The sequence below is a fragment of the Glycine max genome, chromosome 12, assembly GCF_000004515.6.
Source record: "Glycine max cultivar Williams 82 chromosome 12, Glycine_max_v4.0, whole genome shotgun sequence".
NCBI classification, from domain to species: domain Eukaryota; kingdom Viridiplantae; phylum Streptophyta; class Magnoliopsida; order Fabales; family Fabaceae; genus Glycine; species Glycine max.
Genome location: NC_038248.2, coordinates 41345216 through 41366742, shown reverse-complemented (window position 1 = coordinate 41366742; position 21527 = coordinate 41345216). Strand labels below are relative to the sequence as shown.

At 34.2% G+C, this 21527-nt stretch overlaps 4 protein-coding genes across 6 annotated transcripts; all 4 read right to left on the bottom strand.

Annotated features, from left to right (window-relative positions):
• Nucleotides 1-1063: 1063 nt before the first annotated feature.
• Nucleotides 1064-4808, bottom strand: LOC100792174 (60S ribosomal protein L3). Its single transcript, NM_001378561.1, has 6 exons — nt 4753-4808; nt 4517-4619; nt 3121-3231; nt 2216-2520; nt 1593-2002; nt 1064-1510 (listed from the first exon to the last, which is right to left on the bottom strand). Exons 2-6 carry the CDS (start codon nt 4599-4601, stop codon nt 1252-1254), a joined length of 1170 nt encoding a protein of 389 aa, NP_001365490.1. The 5' UTR covers nt 4602-4619; nt 4753-4808; the 3' UTR covers nt 1064-1251.
• A 2215-nt stretch (nt 4809-7023) lies between these two features.
• LOC121173230 (zeaxanthin epoxidase, chloroplastic-like) lies at nt 7024-8585 on the bottom strand. 2 transcript variants are annotated; one of them, XR_005887663.1, is made up of 3 exons: nt 7546-8581; nt 7389-7456; nt 7024-7284 (listed from the first exon to the last, which is right to left on the bottom strand). XR_005887663.1 is itself a non-coding variant. In XM_041007675.1 (3 exons), the coding sequence occupies exons 1-3, from the start codon at nt 7636-7638 to the stop codon at nt 7207-7209; spliced, it is 246 nt and encodes an 81-aa protein (XP_040863609.1). In that variant the 5' UTR covers nt 7639-8585; the 3' UTR covers nt 7024-7206. The 2 variants fall into 2 exon arrangements, 1 of the variants encoding a protein (XP_040863609.1); XM_041007675.1 differs by having other exon boundaries at nt 7382-7456; nt 7546-8585.
• On the bottom strand, nt 8582-11548 carry LOC100803998 (zeaxanthin epoxidase, chloroplastic). The gene is made up of 3 exons (XM_041007674.1): nt 10786-11548; nt 9718-9818; nt 8582-9620 (listed from the first exon to the last, which is right to left on the bottom strand). Exon 3 carries the CDS (start codon nt 9113-9115, stop codon nt 8582-8584), a length of 534 nt encoding a protein of 177 aa, XP_040863608.1. The 5' UTR covers nt 9116-9620; nt 9718-9818; nt 10786-11548.
• Nucleotides 11549-13016: 1468 nt separating this feature from the next.
• LOC100791651 (protein EMSY-LIKE 3) lies at nt 13017-19937 on the bottom strand. 2 transcript variants are annotated; one of them, XR_001383988.3, is made up of 11 exons: nt 19611-19937; nt 18615-18829; nt 18414-18523; nt 18029-18284; nt 17716-17922; nt 17564-17632; nt 15963-16205; nt 15485-15553; nt 15313-15376; nt 13657-13736; nt 13201-13343 (listed from the first exon to the last, which is right to left on the bottom strand). XR_001383988.3 is itself a non-coding variant. In XM_003540494.5 (10 exons), exons 1-10 carry the CDS (start codon nt 19636-19638, stop codon nt 13294-13296), a joined length of 1311 nt encoding a protein of 436 aa, XP_003540542.1. In that variant the 5' UTR covers nt 19639-19937; the 3' UTR covers nt 13017-13293. The 2 variants fall into 2 exon arrangements, 1 of the variants encoding a protein (XP_003540542.1); XM_003540494.5 differs by lacking the exon at nt 13657-13736 and having other exon boundaries at nt 13017-13343.
• Between the last annotated feature and the right edge of the window lie 1590 nt (nt 19938-21527).

Genomic DNA, 21527 nt, shown 5'->3' with positions numbered 1-21527 from the left:
ATATATAACACATAGATTTGATGTTTGTTTGAAATATTAAATATTTCTTCATTAATTTTTGTAAATTATTAAAATAAGAACAAAACAAAATTTTAGTAGAATAAGTAGATGCAGAATGAATTGTATAGTTTGATATAATAACAACAATTCAAATGAAAAATTGTATATCTTCTAATTATTTATTATGTTCGTATGAGTACACTTTGAAAAATTAAATTTATATATTTTATATTAAATAAACTTATTTTAAATTTAAGAGACTAAAATATATATTTTACGTCTATAAATAATATATACACTAATAAGTAATAAAGGCAAAGACTTTCATCATCATACCATCACAAATAAATATATACATAAATTTAATGACTTTTATAATTATTATTATTATATGAATTACATCAACTTGAGAAATAGAGCATCACTATTAAAATATTCTTTATTTTATAAAAATTTGTTTGAGTTTGGTAGAGTTTGTATAGAAGCACATGTTGAGGGAAAAAATTAACTTATTTTATAGAAGAAACTATTTTTTTTAATATTATTAAATATAAAAATGCTATAATTTTGAATAAAAACTATACTTCTTAATTTATTTATATTTTTGGTCGAAGTTAATTATTAACTTTGGGGTCTCCCTCCCAGGTTTCATTTCACACTTATTTGAAGGAGGTTGCCTTGTTCAGTGTTCAATAGAATTTCAACGTTCCGAACCAACCTTCAAGAGCTTATGCACAGTCAAACTTACCATGATGCGAACAAGTGTTTAAAATTCTCTTTCTTTCATTTAACGAATCCATATGTTGTTCACTGCGTTAGAAGACTGATTGATTAAAATCAATTTTAAAACCAAGCCGGCTTTCACACTGATTTCAAACTGGTTCAAAAAATTTAAACCATTTTCAAAAACAATATAAACTGGATTTAAAATACAAACAAATTTTAATAGTTTGGTTGTTTAAACCATGGGCACAATGAAATTCTGATATATAGCTGCTTACACATGTACCACTCCACCATTTGATCAAATAGAAATTTAAAAAAGAAAATGAATGCAATATTAGCCATAATAAATTAGTTGATATTATAATAAAAGAGGGGAAAAAATACAACTGTTCAAAGCACAAACTAAAAGAAACACAACTCTGCGAATGTGTTGTACCCATTGTCTGACTCAACAAAAAACACCACTAAAATGTCTTGTTTTGCTGCAAAAATTTTCATCGCACAAGTTATCCGGAAAACAAGAATTTAAGCCTTCAAGCGACCATAAAACTTGTGTTTCTCCTGAGTGGTCTGGAAGCGGCCATGTCCAAACTTGGAGGAGGTGTCGATGAACTTGAGCTTGATCTCTTCCAGAGCCACCCGAGATGTCTGCTTGAGAAGCGACTGACGAAGAGTGATAACCCGCTTCTTCGGTCCAACACAGCATCCCTTCACCATAATATAATCATCCTTCACCACCCCATAATGAGGGAACCCACCCATAGGAGTAATATCCTTCTCAGTCCTGTCATTAGCAAACAAGATGATCAAATACTGCACAATCTGATATAATAATCACCAAAATAGAAACAAAAAAACACCTGTACCTGTCAAATTCAGTGATGGCTGAATGTGACTCTTGATCTGCCTTTGCAACCTTGTAGATCTTTTTATTCAGCTCGGTGCGATGATGATATCCATTCTGACCAGCCCTGGCAACAGTGAAAGAAACACGAGCAGGGTGCCAAGCTCCAATGCAAGCAACCTTCCTTAGACCTCTGTGAGTCTTGCGAGGAAGGCGAGTGACACCCCAACGAGTTACAACACCTTCATAACCTTTACCCTTAGTCACACCAATGATATCTATCATCTCATCTTTTTGGAAAACAGCATCCACTGGGATTTGCTTCTCGAAGAAGCTGTATGCATAGTCCACCTTCTGGTCTACTGTCCCACCATTAACTTGGATCTCCATCAAATGTGCTTTCTTCTGTTTCAGACCCTTCAACTTCCTTATCTTCAGAAAACAAAGAAAAACAATTTAATACCACGAAACCATTATATTAACATAACAAAACTGAACACGGACTATATTTAATATATTGGAACACTATAAGACTAAAAAATTATATCGTCAGATGTATGAACCAGAACCAAGCTTGCATGGTGGCAAAGAGACACATTCTGTGCTATGCTTCACTATGCCTGGCTAGAAAAACAATTCCTTTACCTGAGTATGAGCCAGAACACGAATGACAGTTGCATACTTCTTCAATTTCTCGAGCTGAGATTCAATATCTTTCTTTCCCTCCTCGGTTTCATATTTTTTTGAATATTTGGTAAAGGCCTTCTTTTTTGATTTGCACCAGTTTTTGTAAAATCGTCTCTTGACTTCTTCACTTAGATGCTGAGCCCAAATAGTATTGAGTGTGCGAAGGCCACGAGGTGTCTTAACATATCCCACAACTCCAACAACAACCAATGGAGGAGTTTCAATGATAGTAACAGCTTCACATGTCTCTTTCTTGTGAAGCTCTACAAACAGCATAAAATGTTATCACGTACAAAGCAAGAAACATACAAGCCACAAAGGTAAAAGAAAATAATAGCCCAAGAATTGATCAGATGGAGATATTAAAAAGAATGCTAAAACAGGAAATCAACAACATCCTTATAGAAGGCATCTCAAATATTAGATACATGTAATTTGCTGGTCATGGAATATAGATAAGTGAAAGATTAAAACCTAAATTATACAAAAAAATAAATTGAGAAAAAATCATTGGAAGTTGATTTCACTATGTTTAAAACATACAAAACACCTACAACTTAGATACTTTCAACTTAAAATAGTTTACCATCTTCACATTGAAACAAGAAAAATACTCAGAAATCTAAGATTTCCTAAGAGACATTAGTAATACAAAAAATTACAACAAAGTCATTTACATACATGAAAGCAAACTACCCAAGATAAGTGAGAGCATAAATAACAGAGTTTGGATCAAGTCTAATCACTAGGACTTTTACTAGCACACTTGTAAATCTTCTTTTCCAAAGCTATAGTTAAACAATTCAATGCAAATACAATTGTCTCTTCCCACCTTCAGGGAATTAAAAAAAAATCATGCTTACTTGATCCAGGTTTCTCAACCTCTCTAACAATGTGGGTCATTCCAGCTTTGTAGCCCACAAAGGCAGTCAACCTGCATGGTTGACTAGGATTGTCTTTTGGGAAAGCCTTCACTGCAGTAGCAAATTGAAAGACATGTCACAAGAATTATCAAACATAACATATTGACGGAAGCTTATTTCATGCAGTGTAGGGTATACAGACTGAGGAATTAGACAGCATGATTTTTAAAAGTTAAAACCCTTACAAGTGCTTACCTTGTACAAAGGTAGAAGAAAAACAATAGTGTATTTTAGAGATGGTGTACCATCCGTTAAGAAATAATATTTATAAAATTGACAAACCCCACCAAAGACAATCAACAACAAATATAATTGTTGGGATTATGTAATTACACAGTAAAGAAATTACATGTTAATGAATACAAAAATACAGAACACACAAACCAAAAACATGTGTTTGTGTCTGTGAATTGCAAAGCCCTACCCCCAAAGGGAATAAAATCATAACTCATTGCAATATGTTTGGATTAATTTATGTTTAACATATTTGATTCCAAACTGATTCAACGCCCAAATTGATTAAGTTGGATAATTTATACAAGTTTTTTATTACAAAGTACTTTTAGAATTAAAAAGTCCAAAAATAAATCACCACTTAAAAAAATCTTAACCCAAATCAATTTAATTCAAAATAAACATTGCAAACAAAACCCAAAACTTAAATAGATCAATAATATCATAAAAAATTTAAATACTTCATGAAGATTGAAGGGTACTTAAAACATGAATCAATCCTGTTACAATATTCAATTCAATAAATTAAATAGACAAAACTGTTTAATTTCCAAGTTTCAGTGCATAAATCATTAACACATATCAATATAATTCAAAATCAATATTTCAAACGACCACCCGAAACTTAAAAACCTCAATAATATTTAAAAAAATTCTATAGTATAGGATGAATACTGCAAACTCGTATAAATCCTGCTACAAAATTCAATTCAGTGAATTAAATAGAAAAAACTGTTAAAATTTCCACGTGTCAGTGCCAAATCCCGGTAGTGATGAAGAAATGCTTCCAAACCAAAGGCCTATGGCAAAATGTATGCCAATTCTCGAGCTCATATGTTTTCCATTCCAAAAACCTTTGATAGGATTTTGGCAAGACGAGCCGTTTCTGAGATTCCAGCCTTGATTAGTCACTTTTTTTACGGAAGCAATTTCATTCACTCAACACAAGGAAGTGACGATAACACGAATAAAAAAAAAACTTTCGAACGAACAAATCAGTTTAAATGTTTTTAGATCTGAAAAGAAAACCCTTAACAACATCATTTAAATCTGAAAGTAAACAACAGAAACGAACAAAACAAAACAAAAAAAAGAGGATCACCCTTTCCGCGATGACGAGAAGCTCGCTTCCTTGGGAGAAAGCCAAGGGAACCGTGTCTCGGGTGCTCGAACTTGCGGTGAGACATCTTGTTTTCCAAATTCAACTGTCAAATTCACTCAAAATATAAGCATGCATTCATTCATTCATAAGAAAAGCAAAACGGAAGAGAAAACACTAACGGATCTATCATAACCGAACAGAGCAGAACAGAACGCAGGAAATGGTTGGGAACATACCTGCTGCGCTACGCTACAACGAGAGATAGACAGAGAAAATGTTGAATGGGTGTTTCGCTTACACCCTTTGTCGTTATAACTTATATGTAAGCCACTCGCCGCGCCGCACTGCATTCTTTCCAACCCTAAAATAACTGGGCTTCAGATCCGAAAGCAAGCATATGGACTATTGGACTCTCCCTCTAATTGGGCCCAAAGCTAGTATATTTTTATTGGGGTTGTTATTGGTCCTATTGAATAATGTTCTTTCACAATTTTATTGAATAAAATGTATTATAGAATGATACTTTCACTACATAATCAAATTTGTCTCTCTTTCTCACAATGGAATCGTAATTTCATTATATATTATAAATGAAATCACGATTCTATTGTATATTTTTTTGCCTTAGACACAGTAATGAAATCATGGTTTCATTGTTATGTTTTTTGGCACTTCCTTATCTCAACGAAAACAAAATTTTGTTGTATAAGTTTTTTTTATCACAACATTTTGTTATTATTTGTTTTGGCACCCCCCTTATCATAACAGAATCACAATTCTATTGTTTAAGTTTTTTTATCATAATGGAATCGAGATTTCGTTGTTATTTTTGTTGGCACCCCCCTCATTACAATAGAATCATGATTTCGTTGTAATAAAAAAAAACTTAATCAATGAAATTGGGATTCTATTCTATTATTTTTTTAAAAATTGAATAAAAAAGAAAATGAATCACAAAATCTCGATTTGTGTTCTCCATTACCTCTAAAGCTACATTTGTCTAAGCTACCTATTGGTAAGAATGATAGTGGTGGCTTAGACAGAGGTGACTTTAGAGGTAAATTTCATTATGCATTCAATCCTGATTTTATTGTGTATTTTGTTGTGAAAAAATAAACAGAGAAGTAGTGTTCACAGGGAGAGAAAAAGCTTAATGATTAAATGAAATTTCATAAAAATGTCTACTATATAGTACATATTGAGATACATATCCATAAAATTAATTGGATACACATTGAACATTTAAAATTATTTCAATCCTTAGAAAGGTTTATTACATATTGAGATCTTCTAGCTAATTGAAATTGTATTGAGTTGAAAACTTGAATGTGTCTCATGCAAGGCTTTTGCTAAGAATGAACTTCGGGTGTGTAATATCTTTCTCCATAGTTGTACAATGGAAGGCAAGAGATAATTATCCCTTAAAAAAGCTACAATATCATACAAAAGACAAAGTTAGCAAATAAATCAATATTAGCTTACAAAAATAAATGGTATCTTTGGTGGATAATGTATACCTGCACAAAGTGATTTCCATTGACAAATTCAATCATGATCCTATTGTGTTAGATGAATTATTACACAATGAAATCACAATTTTATTGTGTTACATAAGGGTCGAATTTGTAACACAATGGAATCTCAACTTTGTTGTGTTACAAATGTGTTATTCAATGGAATCGTGATTTGATTGTAAATCCAAAAACATTGGAATCATGATTTCATTGTGTTTACAAAAAAAACCCTTCACCAACAAGTGAAGAGAGGGGAAAGAGGAAAGAGGGAGAGGAGAATGATGAATAAAGAAAGGAAAGGGAATGAAAAGGAAAGAGTTAATATTTTAGGTGAGTGAGGAAAACTATTTTGATAATTGTAAGAGTTAATATTTTAGGTGAGTGAGGAAAACTATTTTGATAATTGTTCTTTGCTGGTAAGGGCCAATAGTAATGCCCCTTTTATTTTAGGGGGTAGTTATTGGCTCCATTGAAATTGCTTTTGGCCGTTTTCAAGGGGCCAAAAGTTTTTTGTTTTTTTTATTCTAAAAATATCCTTTCCTTGAAATCATGATTTCGTTGAATAAAATACACAATGGAATCATAATTTCATTGCATAACCAAATTTGCACCCCTTGTCACAAAGAAATCGTGATTTCATTGTATATTATACTACAAAATCATGATGTTATTATATATTTTTTTATCGCCTCAGACATAATAATAAAATCACAATTCCATTGTTATTTTTTTGACACCCCTTTATCACAATAGAATCTATGGTCTATTGTTTAAGTTTTTTTTTTTGTTATTATTTTTTGTGACACCCCCTCACCACAAGGAAATCATAATTTTATTGGAATAAAAAAATTTAAACAAGATTCTACTGTACTATTTCTTTTAAATGAATAAAAGAAAAAAAATACATTTTACATGTTTTTTATTGATTAAACACTGCAACACTACATTAATTTACATGTTTTTTATTGATTAAACACTGCAACACTACATTAATTAACTGAACACTGCTTTGCCTGAAACCTATTGACTGAACATTGTTGTTTTTTGTTGATATGCATACCAATCATATTAAAAATAGATGCAGTCTAAGCGATTTATATTGTCGAACCAAAACCAGCGTGTTCTCCTCTACCCCGAAAACTTCTACCTCTAAAGCCACCTCTACCTGGTAACCACCTACTCCAATTCCCACCACCTATAGCATGTCAAACCCGAGTAATTTGCTTCTTGCCGCCCAAAGAGTTTCGAACGCACCTAAGAAAACAAAACATAATAGATTGAATGGCAAAAGCAAGGAAAAGAAGGAACTCATTTGTAAATAAAACTAGAAGGGAAGGATGATATATTTTACTTCTGACCATATTCCATCTGCTCCTATTAAAATATCACCATCATGGTGCTCTCCATTTTCAAGGATCACTCTAATCTGATGTGAATGAAAACATCATTAAAAATAGAAAACCACTAACATAAGTCTTAAGAAATCGGAAATTAGTTGTGCAGAGAAACTCAAACCTTGCTAGGCTCCTGAATAAAATCCACAACTTTAGATTTGTTTCTAAGTATGTTGGAACCAACTGCATTCACTAATATATCTTGCAGTGCCATTCTACATATGACTAGGGTAAGAGGAAGCCTTTTCCTTGAAGCAGGAGTGAAAAGATCAAACACACTGAACCTGAAGTGAAAAAAGAAAAAGAGAGTGACAATCAAAACACAATTTTTATATATCAAATCCCCTTAACCCAGCACCTTCCATATTGGAAATACGCAATATACAGAAAATTGCAATAAAATCCAAGACCTCACAAAAGACTTTCAACTAAAAGTCTTCAAAAGGCTCAGTTAACATAACAACTAACAAGTCCCCATAATTAATGTCAGGTATATGTGTTACAGTACAAAAGACTTCTTCAACTACAAGTCTTCAAAAGGCTCAAGTTGATTTGGTCACGGAAACTGATAAAGCATGTGAAGAACTGATATTTAATCATCTCAAACAGCTTTATCCCACTCACAAGGTGGATTCATATCTCCTTCAAACTGAACAAGCGTACATATAATAATTAATCAAGTTTGAGATGGGTGGCTATTTTTTTCTCAATTAACTAGACATGTATTTGTGCACATATATGTTTTTTGCTTAAGTTCTGCCTAGCTGAAACTTGTTGTCAACAATTACTCCGTTCCTTGATGATGTTTCACTCTGTCAATGAATGTTCAAGAAGTAAATTTCATCAGCAGATTCAATTGGGCAGTTTCTTCCAAGTTTTGTCCTATCAGGCCGACCCAATAGAAAATGAGGCTTAATGTAAAAATTGAGAGATATTTTCTTTACTCTAAAGAAAAGAGTGATATATGACACCTTTTAGTCAACAAGCTTAAACTTTAGTTGTTTTACCTTTGGGTCAGGTCTTGTGTCCTATATTAATGTAGTATATACCATTTTTTTTTTCTTTTTGAAGTTTCATGTTCTGCTTAAAACAAAGAATACCAACAAGTGACAAAAAAGTAGGAAATTAAAAGCAAACATGACAATAACATGCCACTCTCAAGATAGACCATCAGCAAGGCCATTAGTCCTATTGCCAGTAACACGGCCTGCCTCCATTATCTGCCTTGCAACCCTCTGATCGATGGCTTCCAACACAGCAAGGGCAATGCTCAAGAGTTGAATTGGGCCACGGTGCCTACCTTCTCCTCTAACAGCACTTAAATCCTTCTCAAATACCTTCACTTCATACCCTCTGTGCTTTGCAGCCAGAGCCAAAACAAGGCCACCAATGCCCCCACCATCCACCAACACTCTCAGTTTCTTCTTCTTCTCTTCCTCTAAATTTGGAAGAACCACCTCATTCCCACTTTCAACTACTCTGACAGAATAATACTTTTGCTTACTGATCTTGTCATGGTGATGGGGGTATCCATAATCATATCTATATCTAATTGAACCCTGGAGTTGAACCTGACTAGTGCATGCACACAGGATTTTGCACAGAAGCCATTGATCAATAACGGATTGGTAGAAGAAGTCATTAGCAGATGCTTGTGTGAGTGGAATTTGTAAAAAAACTTGAAACAACATTTATTATGGAATGAGGAGAATAATATTATATTTTACATTAATCATTATGGAATAAGGTCTTCCTACATCTAATGAAGCTGAAGCTTGTGCTATCAAGCTATGACTTAAATCAATGACAACTAGATGCAGAATGTTTGCTTTGAAGTTGATTGCAAGACCATGGTTGACACTTTTAATAGTTGTGCTAAAGGAATCTCTGATTTTTATGTCATTTTAAATAAATGTAGAGCACTTATTTCATCTATCCCAAACTCTAGAAGATGCTTTGATTAGGTTGCATTGGATGTGCCGCATCACCTAACAAAGTCACTCTCCCAATTCCCCAAGTGTTGATCATGCCTCTGTCACATATATCCCTCTGCAGAATCATGTGCTCTAGTGTTTCTGATATGAGTGCAATCACTTCATTGCACCAATTACCAAAGAGAGATCCAAAAGCCTCTTCTTCCCTTGGCTAACATCTGAAGCAACAAAGTACTGGTTCAAGCCCAAGAAAACCTTGTACCTTCAAGTTCAATCACCAAAACAGAAACTTTAAATAGTGGAATAGTTTATAAGTTATAACATTTTCCTAACATGTTATTTGGGAGTGAAATACCTACCCAATAGCATCAATATATGGAAGCACATAGTTTGTTATTCCACTGTAGCATGTGTAACCCGAGTACTTTGCTTCTTGCCTCCCAAACAGTTTCGAACGCACCTAAGAAAACAAACAGAATAAATTTAATGGCAAAAGCAAGGAGAAGAAACAAAACAACTAGGTGTATGTTTGGATTTCAGTTCAAATGCGGTGCACAAATTCCAAAGTAAATCTAATGGTGTACAAACTTAGTTTTGCAAAAGGAATGGTCTGGATGCTTCTGCAAACTTCATTTTGCTTCAAACGTCCGTTAATAAGTAACCAAGACAATTTATATACCTTCCATGAATGCCATAAGGAAAATACAATAAATTGGAAGAAACCAAGACATCAAAAGACTTCTTTAACTACAAGCCTTGGAAGACTCAGTTAATAAGTACCCATTAGGATAGAATAACTAGTTTTTAGTTAGCTTCAATTAGAACAGTGAAGATTCTGTTGCATTAGTTAGTTGGTTTTCTAGCTGAGTCAGCAACTCCCTTTTCTTGTATAAACAGCTTGTAACCTCGATTAGGAAAATCATAATACTACAATTTTTCACTTTTCCTTACACTCATGATCGTAATATATACTTAAAGTCTTGTCAGTTATGAGTTACAGTACAATATTTTCTTTCAATCATATATTCAAACACAAATTAATTAGAGTAATCTATTATGCATTGCATTGATTCTGATATAGACATTCTGATTTCTGAGACTATCAATGTCTAAATATAGGATAGTGGGATATAATACACAAATATAGATAGAGAAATAGAGGGATTAAGTTACTCTAAAGTAACTTTAAAAAATTATTTTTCATCTGTCTTTTAATCCAATGGTCAAAAAGACGAGTAATTCTAATGAAATCAAATGAGTAACATAACAAAAATAATTTGATGGTATGTTCATCTTTTTAAAAGTAACTTTTATGTGTCCAAGAAGATTTTTTTTTTAATTTGACAAGAAGTATCTAACATCAAACATGAGACATATCATTGCTTCATATATGGAGAGAGAGAGCAAAAGCAAACTTAATAACTTACCGGTCCCCAGATACACCATTAGCAAGGCCATTAGTCCTATTGGCAGTGACACTACCATCCTCCATTATCTGCCTTGCAACACTCTGGTCAATGGCTTCCAACACAGCAAGAGCACCACTCAAGGGCTGAATTGGGCCACGGTGCCTACCTTCCCCTCTGAAAGTACTTACATCCTTCTCAAATACCTTCACTTCATACCCTTTATGCTTTGCAGCCAGTGCCAAAACTAGGCCACCACCAATGCCCCCACCAGCTACTAACACTCAGCTTCCTCTAAATTTGGAAGAACTACTCTAACTGAATACAATTTCTTTTTACTATATCTTATGGAACCCTCATGTTGACCATGGCTAGTACATGAACACATGATCTGCACAGAGGCCATTGATCAATAATGTATTTCAAAGAAGAAGCCAATAGCAGATGCTTGGTCAGACTTGTAGTGTGAGTGGAATTTGTAATGACAGAAAGCTAAAACGTGAGTCTTTTACTATCATGTTTTGGATGCTATTTTCCACAATTTAGATGTAATTTTTCAGAAACTATTAATTACTGCTTCTACATTCCAAATTAACCTGATTCTTCCCTTCATAATAAGTTTCCAAGCAACACTTATAGGTGAATTTGGAAGCTACAACAAGAAGTAGCTTTTGTGTGGACGTGAATTGACGCCAAATATAGGCACGTTGCTACCAAACGCTACTGTTAACTGGCATAACTACGTACGCTACTAACTGACATTATGTGCTGTGCCAATGGTCCTATGAATATTTCTCTTTTAACACAAACAATTTATTTCATACACAAAGTCAGGATTTGATCTTGTACCACTTGATTAAGGAACTCACTACCACTTTGTGTTAACCATTAAAATAACATAAAAATATTAGAAAATTAAAACCATTAAAATATTTAAAATTAAAACCTTAGAAAACAAAGGTTAACACAGGTTGGCTCGACTATACCGGGTTAACTCGCCTCAAATCCTCAACCTACGTAGGTTCAGTCAAGTCAAATTAGCTTATGAAAGAATAAAACAATAATTTTGAAACCCATTTAGCCCGTAAATCGAATTGAATTGGTTGAATCAACCATAAGATTTGAAAACTTTGATAAATTGAACACAAATATTTCAGTGACCTTGAATAAAGATAGTCACTGTGACATCCCCTTATTTTTGTATAAGTTGACAACTTAATTAGTGATTTATATAAGTAGATATTAACTTAAATAAGTTTCTTTTTGTGTAAAAAGAATAAACTTAAATAAGTTGCTAACAACTTAATAAATTTTTTATGATAGTAATAATAACTTAATAAAAAATTAAGAACAAGTTATGGTGACTTTCCTCTTCAAAGTCACAGCTATTGCTTTCTGCATTTTTCATGTTATTTCCTGCAGTTCCTTTTTTTTTTCCCCGGAATGTTTATTCTAAAATGTAAAATTATATTTTGTGTTCCTACTAGAAATAGCGTTATTGTGATGTAGTCGGCGAAAACCATCCACCTCACCCTCTTCTTCTCTCCATCTTTCTCTTCACTGCATCACACCTTCTTGTGGTGGCGGAAGTCCAGCAAGATGGAAGGAGTTGAAGAACATGACCATTGTGAAATAAAAGTAGAGAATAGAAGTCAAGATCGAATTCAAAACTCATAATTCTAAATTGAGTAATCTAGAATACCTTGTATGTATTACGGATTATTCATTTCGTATACATTTGTATGTATTACAAATTGACAATTACCATATCAATGGTTCTAAGTGGATTAAAAAGTAAAGATCAGATCCTTTGGAGTGAATATCTTACTTTAGATAAAAGAAAGAAAAATAAATAAATACTACGTAATGCAAATCGTGAATGAAAAAATTATCAACAATTGATATTTATTACACAAGTATTAAAATATCAAACATTAATTTTCTCATTAATGACTACATATAACCTACTTTTTTTTTAAAGAACATACGATCTACTTTAACTTCACACTCTGTTCTCATTTATCAATACTACTAATTTCACACTGTTTAATTTAACATTTAAAATTAAATTTTACAAAATTTGATGGTTAGATTTATTTGCAACTGCACCATGGGAATGTAGAGGATCCGGATCCTACCAAGCGTCCCCCCACTCCAAAGAAAAGAACGTCATTTTTTCACATTAGGATTCATAGGTCAATTGGAAACATACTTGAGGAGTGGACACCAATTTGTGACATCAAATACAAGAATTTATACTCTACCACACATTAATCACTAATGAAACAGAATTATACAAGTATCATCAGCTGGTCCTGGGTCATCTTTCAAACCGAAATAAATAATTATTACCAAACTACAATATTTGCCATCCTACATAATGCCTAATCCACAAGAACCATGCCTACAGCTATAAACTGTTAGAGAGGGTAATAATCTTTATGTGATAATACAAGAGAAATACACCCTTTCCAGAATTATGCTATCATAATGCCTCCTCTGCTCATTGTACAAAGTAACAGGTCCTCATCACTCTCGATCCATTGATTGAGCATGTGAGAAATGGTGGCCAGCCCCATCTGTATAAACAATAAGAACATCAAGGTTGGTTTGATAAACGAGAGATGATTCCAGAATTGATCACTCTGTTTAATTTGAATAGTACAGAATGTTGTAAAACGCATTTGTTTTATGTTTTATTGACATTACTTTCATTTATTTTTTTAAAAGAACCAACCATCCTAAGAAACATCGATACTGCAAAAAGGTGGACGTCTCAGATCAATAATAACAAGATTGTGTATGCCAAAATGGTAGAAAATTGGGTGTAGTATGCCATGCTTTCATTTTCTACCCTGTATCATACTATCACATGCCATTGCATATCCTCACCTCAATTTTATTACCACTGAGCCACGCTTGTTTGAGATGGCACATGGGAAGGAGGGAAGTTTGAAATGAAAATCACCACACTGATGTAGAACAATTGAAGGTGAAGAGAAATGCGTTTACAAATCCAGAAATAAATTTTGAGCACTCCTACTACATAATGAAGTGAAAATAAAAACTTTACATCACACTACATTACCACAGGCCTTCCTATTTTCATGTCGTCAGTCGATACGTCCTTAGACATCTGTTAACAAACTAATTTTATACTTGTCAACATCTCTAACAGGACAGACTAACCATTCTAAGCGAACATTCCAAGTGAAAATCAAATCAAATTGCAAGCTCAGAAATGCAGTGTTGTACTTGTACCTTCCAATTTATTTATGAATGGGCAATCAAATAGGCATGTATTCAATACCAAAATAATGTCCCCTCTATTTAATTTAGAGCAGAGTGATTAATTGCAATGATTCATGATGTTAAGACACATTGCACCATAGCCTCTGGAAGCCACAGGTGAGACATCATATCTTGCCATCATGGCATAAGCATTAGATGCCCAGGATCTTATAAACAAACAGCCCACTACAGCAAACAGGAAAAATCTATGCCCTCTGACAAGGAGAAAGAGAAACCCCACAGCCCAGACATCTTTTAATCAAGCCCATCTGTGCCCTTTTTCCAGCCATGCCTGCTCTTCTACGGACAAGTCCCACTATGGCTGTTTAGCCCTGTTTTGACAGCAGCTTTATGAAAAAGCATTATCCCTCGTTCATTTTGAGGTGCTCATAACTCATAAGGTGCCCAAATGTGGCCTATCTTGTGTAATAAAATATTTGGTGGAAACTATGATTTCTATTTCAGAGAAATAGGGATAAAGCTCAACTAGAGGTCAGAATCATTCACAAAACAATAAAACAAAAGAGTGTAGATCATTGAGGGTCTGCAAACCTCCCTGCCCAGAGCCCCCAAAAAATCTAATCATCGGATGGATGTTCTCCCCCTACGTTTCCGGTTTTTCCTCCATTTTTGTTTTTGCTTCTACAGTTTCCTGTCTTTCCTACCCTCCTTGCCACATAGGCAAGGTTGTTACAACCCCAAATTCCTACAAACAAGATCTACACAAGAATGCCAAACATCACATTTTTTAAATTGAAAATTTATTCAACAAAGAAAAAGGCATCATTGTCCTTTTCTTTTGGAAATTCAAATCACCATCCTTTAGTGATACTCTTTCATGTTTGGTATTGGTTTTTTGGGGTTTTTCCTTTTCTCCAAAAGATGCTTAGGAAGCTTAGAAAAAAATATATTATTTCATCAAAATAAGTTAATCTAAACAGACACTTATTTGGTTATGATAACATGATGGATTTTTTCGGAGTATTGAAAGTTCATCAATGTTGTTCATTTGTTTATGGTACTAAATATAAACCTATTAGGATTCTTAGTTGTGTTTTTCACATTTTTCTAAGTATTTTCGTTCTAGAAGCTGCATTTGGTGGAACGGACACCCTAAGATCTGCTATACCACTGTAGCAATTTTGGAGTCGACAACTCCACACAGCTACCCACAATTAATTACTACCATTTAGAGGGCTATTTAGGAAAGGACAAAAATCAGAAGTACTGCAATGAGATACTGAAACTGAGATGTACCACTTTCACCGTCAGAAAGATCATTAAGTTTTGCAATTGCATCAATAAGAGCCTGCTCATGATCCTGCATTAAATGAAATAAAGATCAGGCATATACATTGCATTTGCAGGAAAATTAAATAAGTCAATAGCTTTAAGTACATATAATGGCAAAATCTAATTGTCCCCTTACCTTCAATACTTTCTTTGCTTTCTCAACTTCAAGGGGATCAGGGTGATTTGCACTGAATACCCTCTCCACCTGTCAAGTTCGCCAGAAACTTAATATATTGAATAAAGGATTGAAAGGAACTAATAAATAACTCTAATGAGAAGTCATGTATTTTTAGAATGTGATAGAAAATAACTTATCTTGCATTAACTGTTCCATATTAGTTCTGTATTAGAATTAAAAACTGCCTCTTTGAAGTTATTCATAGAAAATAACTGATAGCAGATATTTGTAATTAGGCAGAAGGTGTTGCAGTTTGCAGAAAGAGAATACTCTGTAGGAAACTTTTGTCTGACACAGCAAGTGAATTGCTATATTGTATGTGATTAGGGCTTGGCATTATATTTTATTGCTTTATCAATTTAAGCTATCAATTTAAGCTATCAAAGATCAAACTATCTAAATAAATGAATTTCCTGATTGAACTGTTTTCTATTACCTCCTTGATTAGTGTGTCTGTGTGAAGTATTTGTATATCATCATGCACCTTCTTTCCTAGGCCATTTTGTGATGACAAAAAATCTTTTCTGGATTGCCCCTTTGCAGCTCCTCTACCTCTTCCAGCTCCTGGAACACCATCTCGTCCAACAGACCTATTCATCCCATGACCAGGGCCCCCAAAACCCCCACGATGATTGATTCCAGGATCCTCACCTACCCACTGAATATCTTCAGGAGATATCTGCAGTTAAAATACTGCATCTGAATTAGTAAAAACAATATATTAACAAGTGTTAAACATATCAACAGCAAGACTAAATTTTTCAAAACCATGTTCTAGATTTTATTAAATGTTGAAAATACATAGGAAGATCAATCCTTCCATCTTACCAAAATCAAACCAAATTAAAATAGTTTGTTTCTGTCCACTCAGCATTTGGTATATTCCTGTTTCCTATTTCATTATATTAACCACTCATAATTTCCATCAAACACAATTTCAGCATTTAAAATGAAAATATTTCTAAAGATAACAAATTTGGTTCTTAATATGTCATTATGTCTTCACTATAAATTCAGCAATGAATTAAGTGCTGGAATTTCAGTCTAGCCAAACACACCTGAACTGCCAAATTAAAGATAGAAGTCTTGATAAGAAAAAAAAAATACTGTAGAAAAGCAGAGTCCTCAATCCTAGATGGATGTCTCATGCTGTTTCAGTGTAGCATCCATCACGTATATAGAATTTTTTTTTTTTTTTGGACAGATCACGTATATAGAATAGCTGCTATAGCAGACATGTTGGTCAGTGAATGGATGAAAACCCTAAATTACCCTTATTAAAAGGGTAAAGTGCACCTGGAAGACCCAAATTGGATGTTTTAAGTCTCTAGCTCATGTTTGAATTGATGGGGAAAAAATGAAATGAAATGTTAGGATGAATGGTATGGAATGATATTAGTTGTCATTGTTTGAAGTGTTGGGATGAAATGAAATGGAACCTAATGGAATGTACTGCATTCTCACTACATCCAATCCTCCTATTTTTCTTTCACCCAATTTGAGGGTAAGAAGCAATGGTATAATAAAAGCAATAACACTAATAGTAATAATAAAAATAAGGATTACCATTCCCATCCACTTCCCAAACAATGAAATAGAAACTTCACTACACTTTATCACAAACTATCCAAACAATGGTATAGAAATTTTAGTTCATAAGTTCATTCCATTCCACCGATCATTAGCTATCCACAGTCCAAAACATAGCCTTGGGATTTTCACAAATCTTCTTCAATACAGTACAGCTACCCTCTACTATTGCCCTCTATTTGGGTTTTCGTTAAGTTTTCAACCTATTGCAGCCAACCAGCATTTTTACACTCTTTAACTATACAGTATAGTGGACCATATAGCAGCCACAATAGCAAGGAATAAAAATACTCAATGTTTAAAACACAAAAAATACTCCAATTTATGTAACATTCATCATGCATCTTATATCAAGTGTTATAAAAAACTTAAAAAGTACCAACAAGTTTTAAAAAATAATCAATCGGCAGATTAAATGAGTTACCACCAAAAGGAGGACAGATATACCTCTGATAGATTAACCCATTCCCATGTTTCATTTGCACTCCCCATGTCATAGACCAAATTATGTCGTCCCTGAAAAGTTAGGAATAAAAGTAAACACTTAAGCTACATATTAATGGAAAACAAATTCCTAAGTATTTCAGGGCAGTAAATACATCGGCTGGATTGTAGTTCGTGATAACAGCTTCATAGAAGTTATTGTCGTCAGGCCACCTTGTCCGCACTCTCCTACCAACCAACGAATCAAATGATGCTCCCTCAGCATGCTCACCCATGACAGCTCTATTAGATACTTGATTCCTTCCACCTGGTCCTGATGAAGGATACTGCTTCATTGAAGAGACACCAGGTAATATTTGACCCTGGAAATGAAAGAACAAAACACAATAAGCTTGCCAAACCTAAATTCAGCGAACATATAAACAAAGAAAAGAAGAGCACTCCAAAGTATATATACAACCAACTTACAGGTTTGTGCTTCTTTCCCTTTGACCCAGGAGCAGATCCTCGTTTCGCTGCAGAAGAAGATGGTTGGTGGGGCGCAGTCACTGTTTGGGGGTGAAAAGGAGGAGAAGGCCCACCAAAAGATCGTGATGGTGGTACAGATGGTGTAATCTTCTGCTTTTTGCGAGAAGCAGAGACTGTGGGACTGGGAATTGAATCATGAAGACCTTGACCAGTACTAAGTACACCAGGCTGATGGCCACCTGCCTGTCTCCATTCCCTGTTATCATTATCAAGCAAAGCATTTATTAACAACATAATAACAGTGCATACGTGGAAAGTCATGACAAACTCATTTCGAAAACACAGATAGACCAACAAAAAACCTTGCTTCACTATTTTATCAGACCTTATCCTCCGTATCACATCATCTGCATTAACCCGACCTAGAAGTTCTCTGTGCTCCTCATTTGACAATCTAAGTTCTTTTCTCAGCTCTGTAATCAAACTTTCTTTCTCCTGAAGAAAATACATGTCAAGTAGCAGTCACTTACACCTAATAAAAGAATTCAAAAATACTATATTTGATGAAACAAGATATAAAACATACCCAAGTAATGGCATCGGCTTGAGCTTTAAAAGCTCTTAGAACTGAACTGTATGCTTCTTGCTCAAGCTGATGAATTTGGGTCTCCATATCAATTTCACCGTACATCCTTGGGTAAGGAATTGAAGCAACAGCAGATCTCCCATTCCCAGCCAGACGTCCTCCTCCTCCCCTGGAAATTCTATTTTGATGGGTTGGTGGAAGGTCATCATCAGTTCCTGCAATCATTACAACCAAGTCCAAACCTTGAATCTGTGAAGCAAATATCACCATTCAACAACACCTATATTTTTCAGTACTGGAGAAAAATCAAACTCATGCCCAGGAAACACATTGTAACTAATACTTCTCTGCATACAAAGTCGCAGTAGTAACAGCACAACACAACACAACCAACACAGCAAAACAATCAAATAGATGTTGCTTTTGCTTTTGCTAATGGGGAAAACTTAATAGCAGAAACCACCAACTTCTCACCATGTACGAATTATTCCAATGCATTAATTCAAGCAGTTGACCCATTAAAGAACGCATTCACACATGGTATCATTCTGAACTTGAATTCAAAGTTGGTTAATATCACTGTAAACCATTCAAAAGAACAGTGCGAAAAAGAGACAAGCGAGGATCTTGTGAGCACAAAACATTCAATTCATAGAAGTCAAAACTCAAAGCATAGTGTCCTTTCGTTTTTTCAATTAGCCCCCCCCCCCCCAATGTTAGGTCACAGCAGGCAAACGAGCAAGAACCAAAATAAGAGCTTATCTCAGTAGCGATTTATTGAAGAAAACCGAACACACAGAGAAAACACAAAGAAAGAAACAAAACTGTGGAACGAATCCATGGCAGTAAGTTGTTGTGGTTTCGTTAATTTCTCCGAAAGAGTTTCGATTCGGAAGAAAGAGAAAAAAAAACCTAAGGAATTGAAGAAAGAAAGAAAGAGAGAGAGAGAGAGAAACCCTATCCCTAAGTGGAACTGGAAAAGGAGAGAGGGGTTACCGCTACTGTCGTAGGGTTCGTAGTCCATAGCCAGTTTGCAGATCTCAGCAATGAGGTGAGGGATTGATCGATTCCGCTTCCGAAGAGAACACAACAAAGCAAAAGCAACAAAAAAAAAATAGGTTTGATTTTGTGGGTCGGAGAGAAGGAATGAGTGTATGAGATCGCAGCGAGTCGACTCGGACTCCGACTCGGATACTACCAGCCACCGTCAGACAACACAAAATTACAAAAATACTACTGGGCTCCAACTCCAATATCTCTCTCTATTTCGCTTTTTTCCTTTCCGCTCCCTATATAATAATATATTACTATTTTATTCAAGAAAATTATCATATGTACACACACGCATATACTCTATATATTTCTCTTCAATCTTATCTTTTTTCTTACTTTACCGTTTCTTTGTTTTTACTTTTTATTTATTTATTTTATTTTAAATTCAATTATTTTTCAGTTTTAGTTACAACTTAGAAAAAATGAATAAATTTTTTTAATAGAAAAAATTGAATATATCTTATTTTTATCTCTTTTGAATATTTTTAATTTTTTTATAAGAAATACAAATATATAATTAAAAAAATATGATATAAGAGAATTTGAATTAATATTTTAGTTTGTCCAATATAAATATTTATTTGATATAATTAAAATTTATAATAAATAATACTATTAGATATATCAATATATATTGTAACTAAAATTAATAATAATAAAAAATTTAAGTATATAAATTATATTTTACATTATGATAAATAACTAATTTTGTGATATAGAATTATTTGTAACTATTGACGATCCTCAAGCATGAATCCAACAAGGTCTTCCATCATAATTGGATACTTAAGAACAGATGCTTATACATTTGATCTTGTCAACTCCGTACCAAGTATGCAAGTGTACAAAGGTGTTGTTATAAAGACTCGTGATTTTCTTCATAAGAGGTACCCAATATCCTTTATCATTCCACCAATAGGTATATGTCTCATCTTTATTATAAGCAAATGGGATCCCTGTTGGTGAGCCAGTGCCGATGAAGTTCTATTGGTTAGCGGAGGTGGAGGCGGAGCATACATGCCAAAGGCCCCTTCTTAATGAGATATTTGATCTGGTGAATCAAAGCAAAACATTTTTAGAATCATGCTCGTAAGTCTTGTGAAATTCACACCATTTAGTTCGGTCAGGGCCCAATTATTATTCGGTTGCGCAGGATATATTATTAGGTTTGTATTGTACACCTATGTAATGAACAAAAATGATGAGATGGAAAATAGTACCTATATTGATTGAAATTAAAACTCACTTTCAGCTTGAGTTCTCCGGATGCAAATTCCGGGAATGAGACAGTATGAGAGAGAGAATAGAATCGAGATAATTCTCACAACTTGCATAAAAATAACAATACTATCAATTATTCTTTATATACTAGCTCAATTACTTACATAGTCCCTTAGTTTGGTGCTAGTCTTGTGATTCCTCATTCCTTTCCTTTGCCCCATCATTTCTGGATCAGTGATAACAAAATTATTTCCTTTGTCTCCATGTGGGTCCCCTTTAGCTGACTTGGTCGAGAATGTGTCTTCCCTATTTTCCTTCATTGCAACCTCCCTCAACATTTGCTCTTGTGGCATGGTCAAGGGTATTGGGTCAAGGATTTCTTCCTTCGTATGTGTCTTGTCTGGTCATGACCTCTACATCCTCCTCCTATGTCTCTTAGCAGTTCCCTCGAGGTCTTAGGAAATCTTTTCAATAGGGCTTAGTGCTCAATCCTAAACAAAGGAACGCGCTCGAGAGTGAATGTTTGTCATAGTGTCTGGCTGTTGACGGACTAGTGACTCATCGAATAGCCCTAGTCGCAATCCCTTGCAAAAAGTTGTCATAACCATCCTTTCATTCGGATTGGTCACTCAGACGACC

Coding starts and splice junctions, on each gene's coding strand:
- LOC100792174 (NM_001378561.1), bottom strand. CDS start 4,601: ATGTCTCACCGCAAGTTCGAGCACCCGAGACACGGTTCCCTTGGCTTT. Junction 2,521..3,120: donor GGTTGAGAAACCTGGATCAA/GTAAGCATGATT, acceptor TGCTGTTTGTAG/AGCTTCACAAGAAAGAGACA. Junction 2,003..2,215: donor GTGTTCTGGCTCATACTCAG/GTAAAGGAATTG, acceptor TGTTTTCTGAAG/ATAAGGAAGTTGAAGGGTCT.
- LOC121173230 (XM_041007675.1), bottom strand. CDS start 7,638: ATGGCACTGCAAGATATATTAGTGAATGCAGTTGGTTCCAACATACTT. Junction 7,457..7,545: donor TTATTCAGGAGCCTAGCAAG/GTTTGAGTTTCT, acceptor CATTCACATCAG/ATTAGAGTGATCCTTGAAAA. Junction 7,285..7,381: donor CAGATGGAATATGGTCAGAA/GTAAAATATATC, acceptor TTGTTTTCTTAG/GTGCGTTCGAAACTCTTTGG.
- LOC100803998 (XM_041007674.1), bottom strand. CDS start 9,115: ATGTTGTTTCAAGTTTTTTTACAAATTCCACTCACACAAGCATCTGCT.
- LOC100791651 (XM_003540494.5), bottom strand. CDS start 19,638: ATGGACTACGAACCCTACGACAGTAGCG. Junction 18,524..18,614: donor AAGCCGATGCCATTACTTGG/GTATGTTTTATA, acceptor TATTTTCTTCAG/GAGAAAGAAAGTTTGATTAC. Junction 15,377..15,484: donor AAGCAAAGAAAGTATTGAAG/GTAAGGGGACAA, acceptor CATTTAATGCAG/GATCATGAGCAGGCTCTTAT.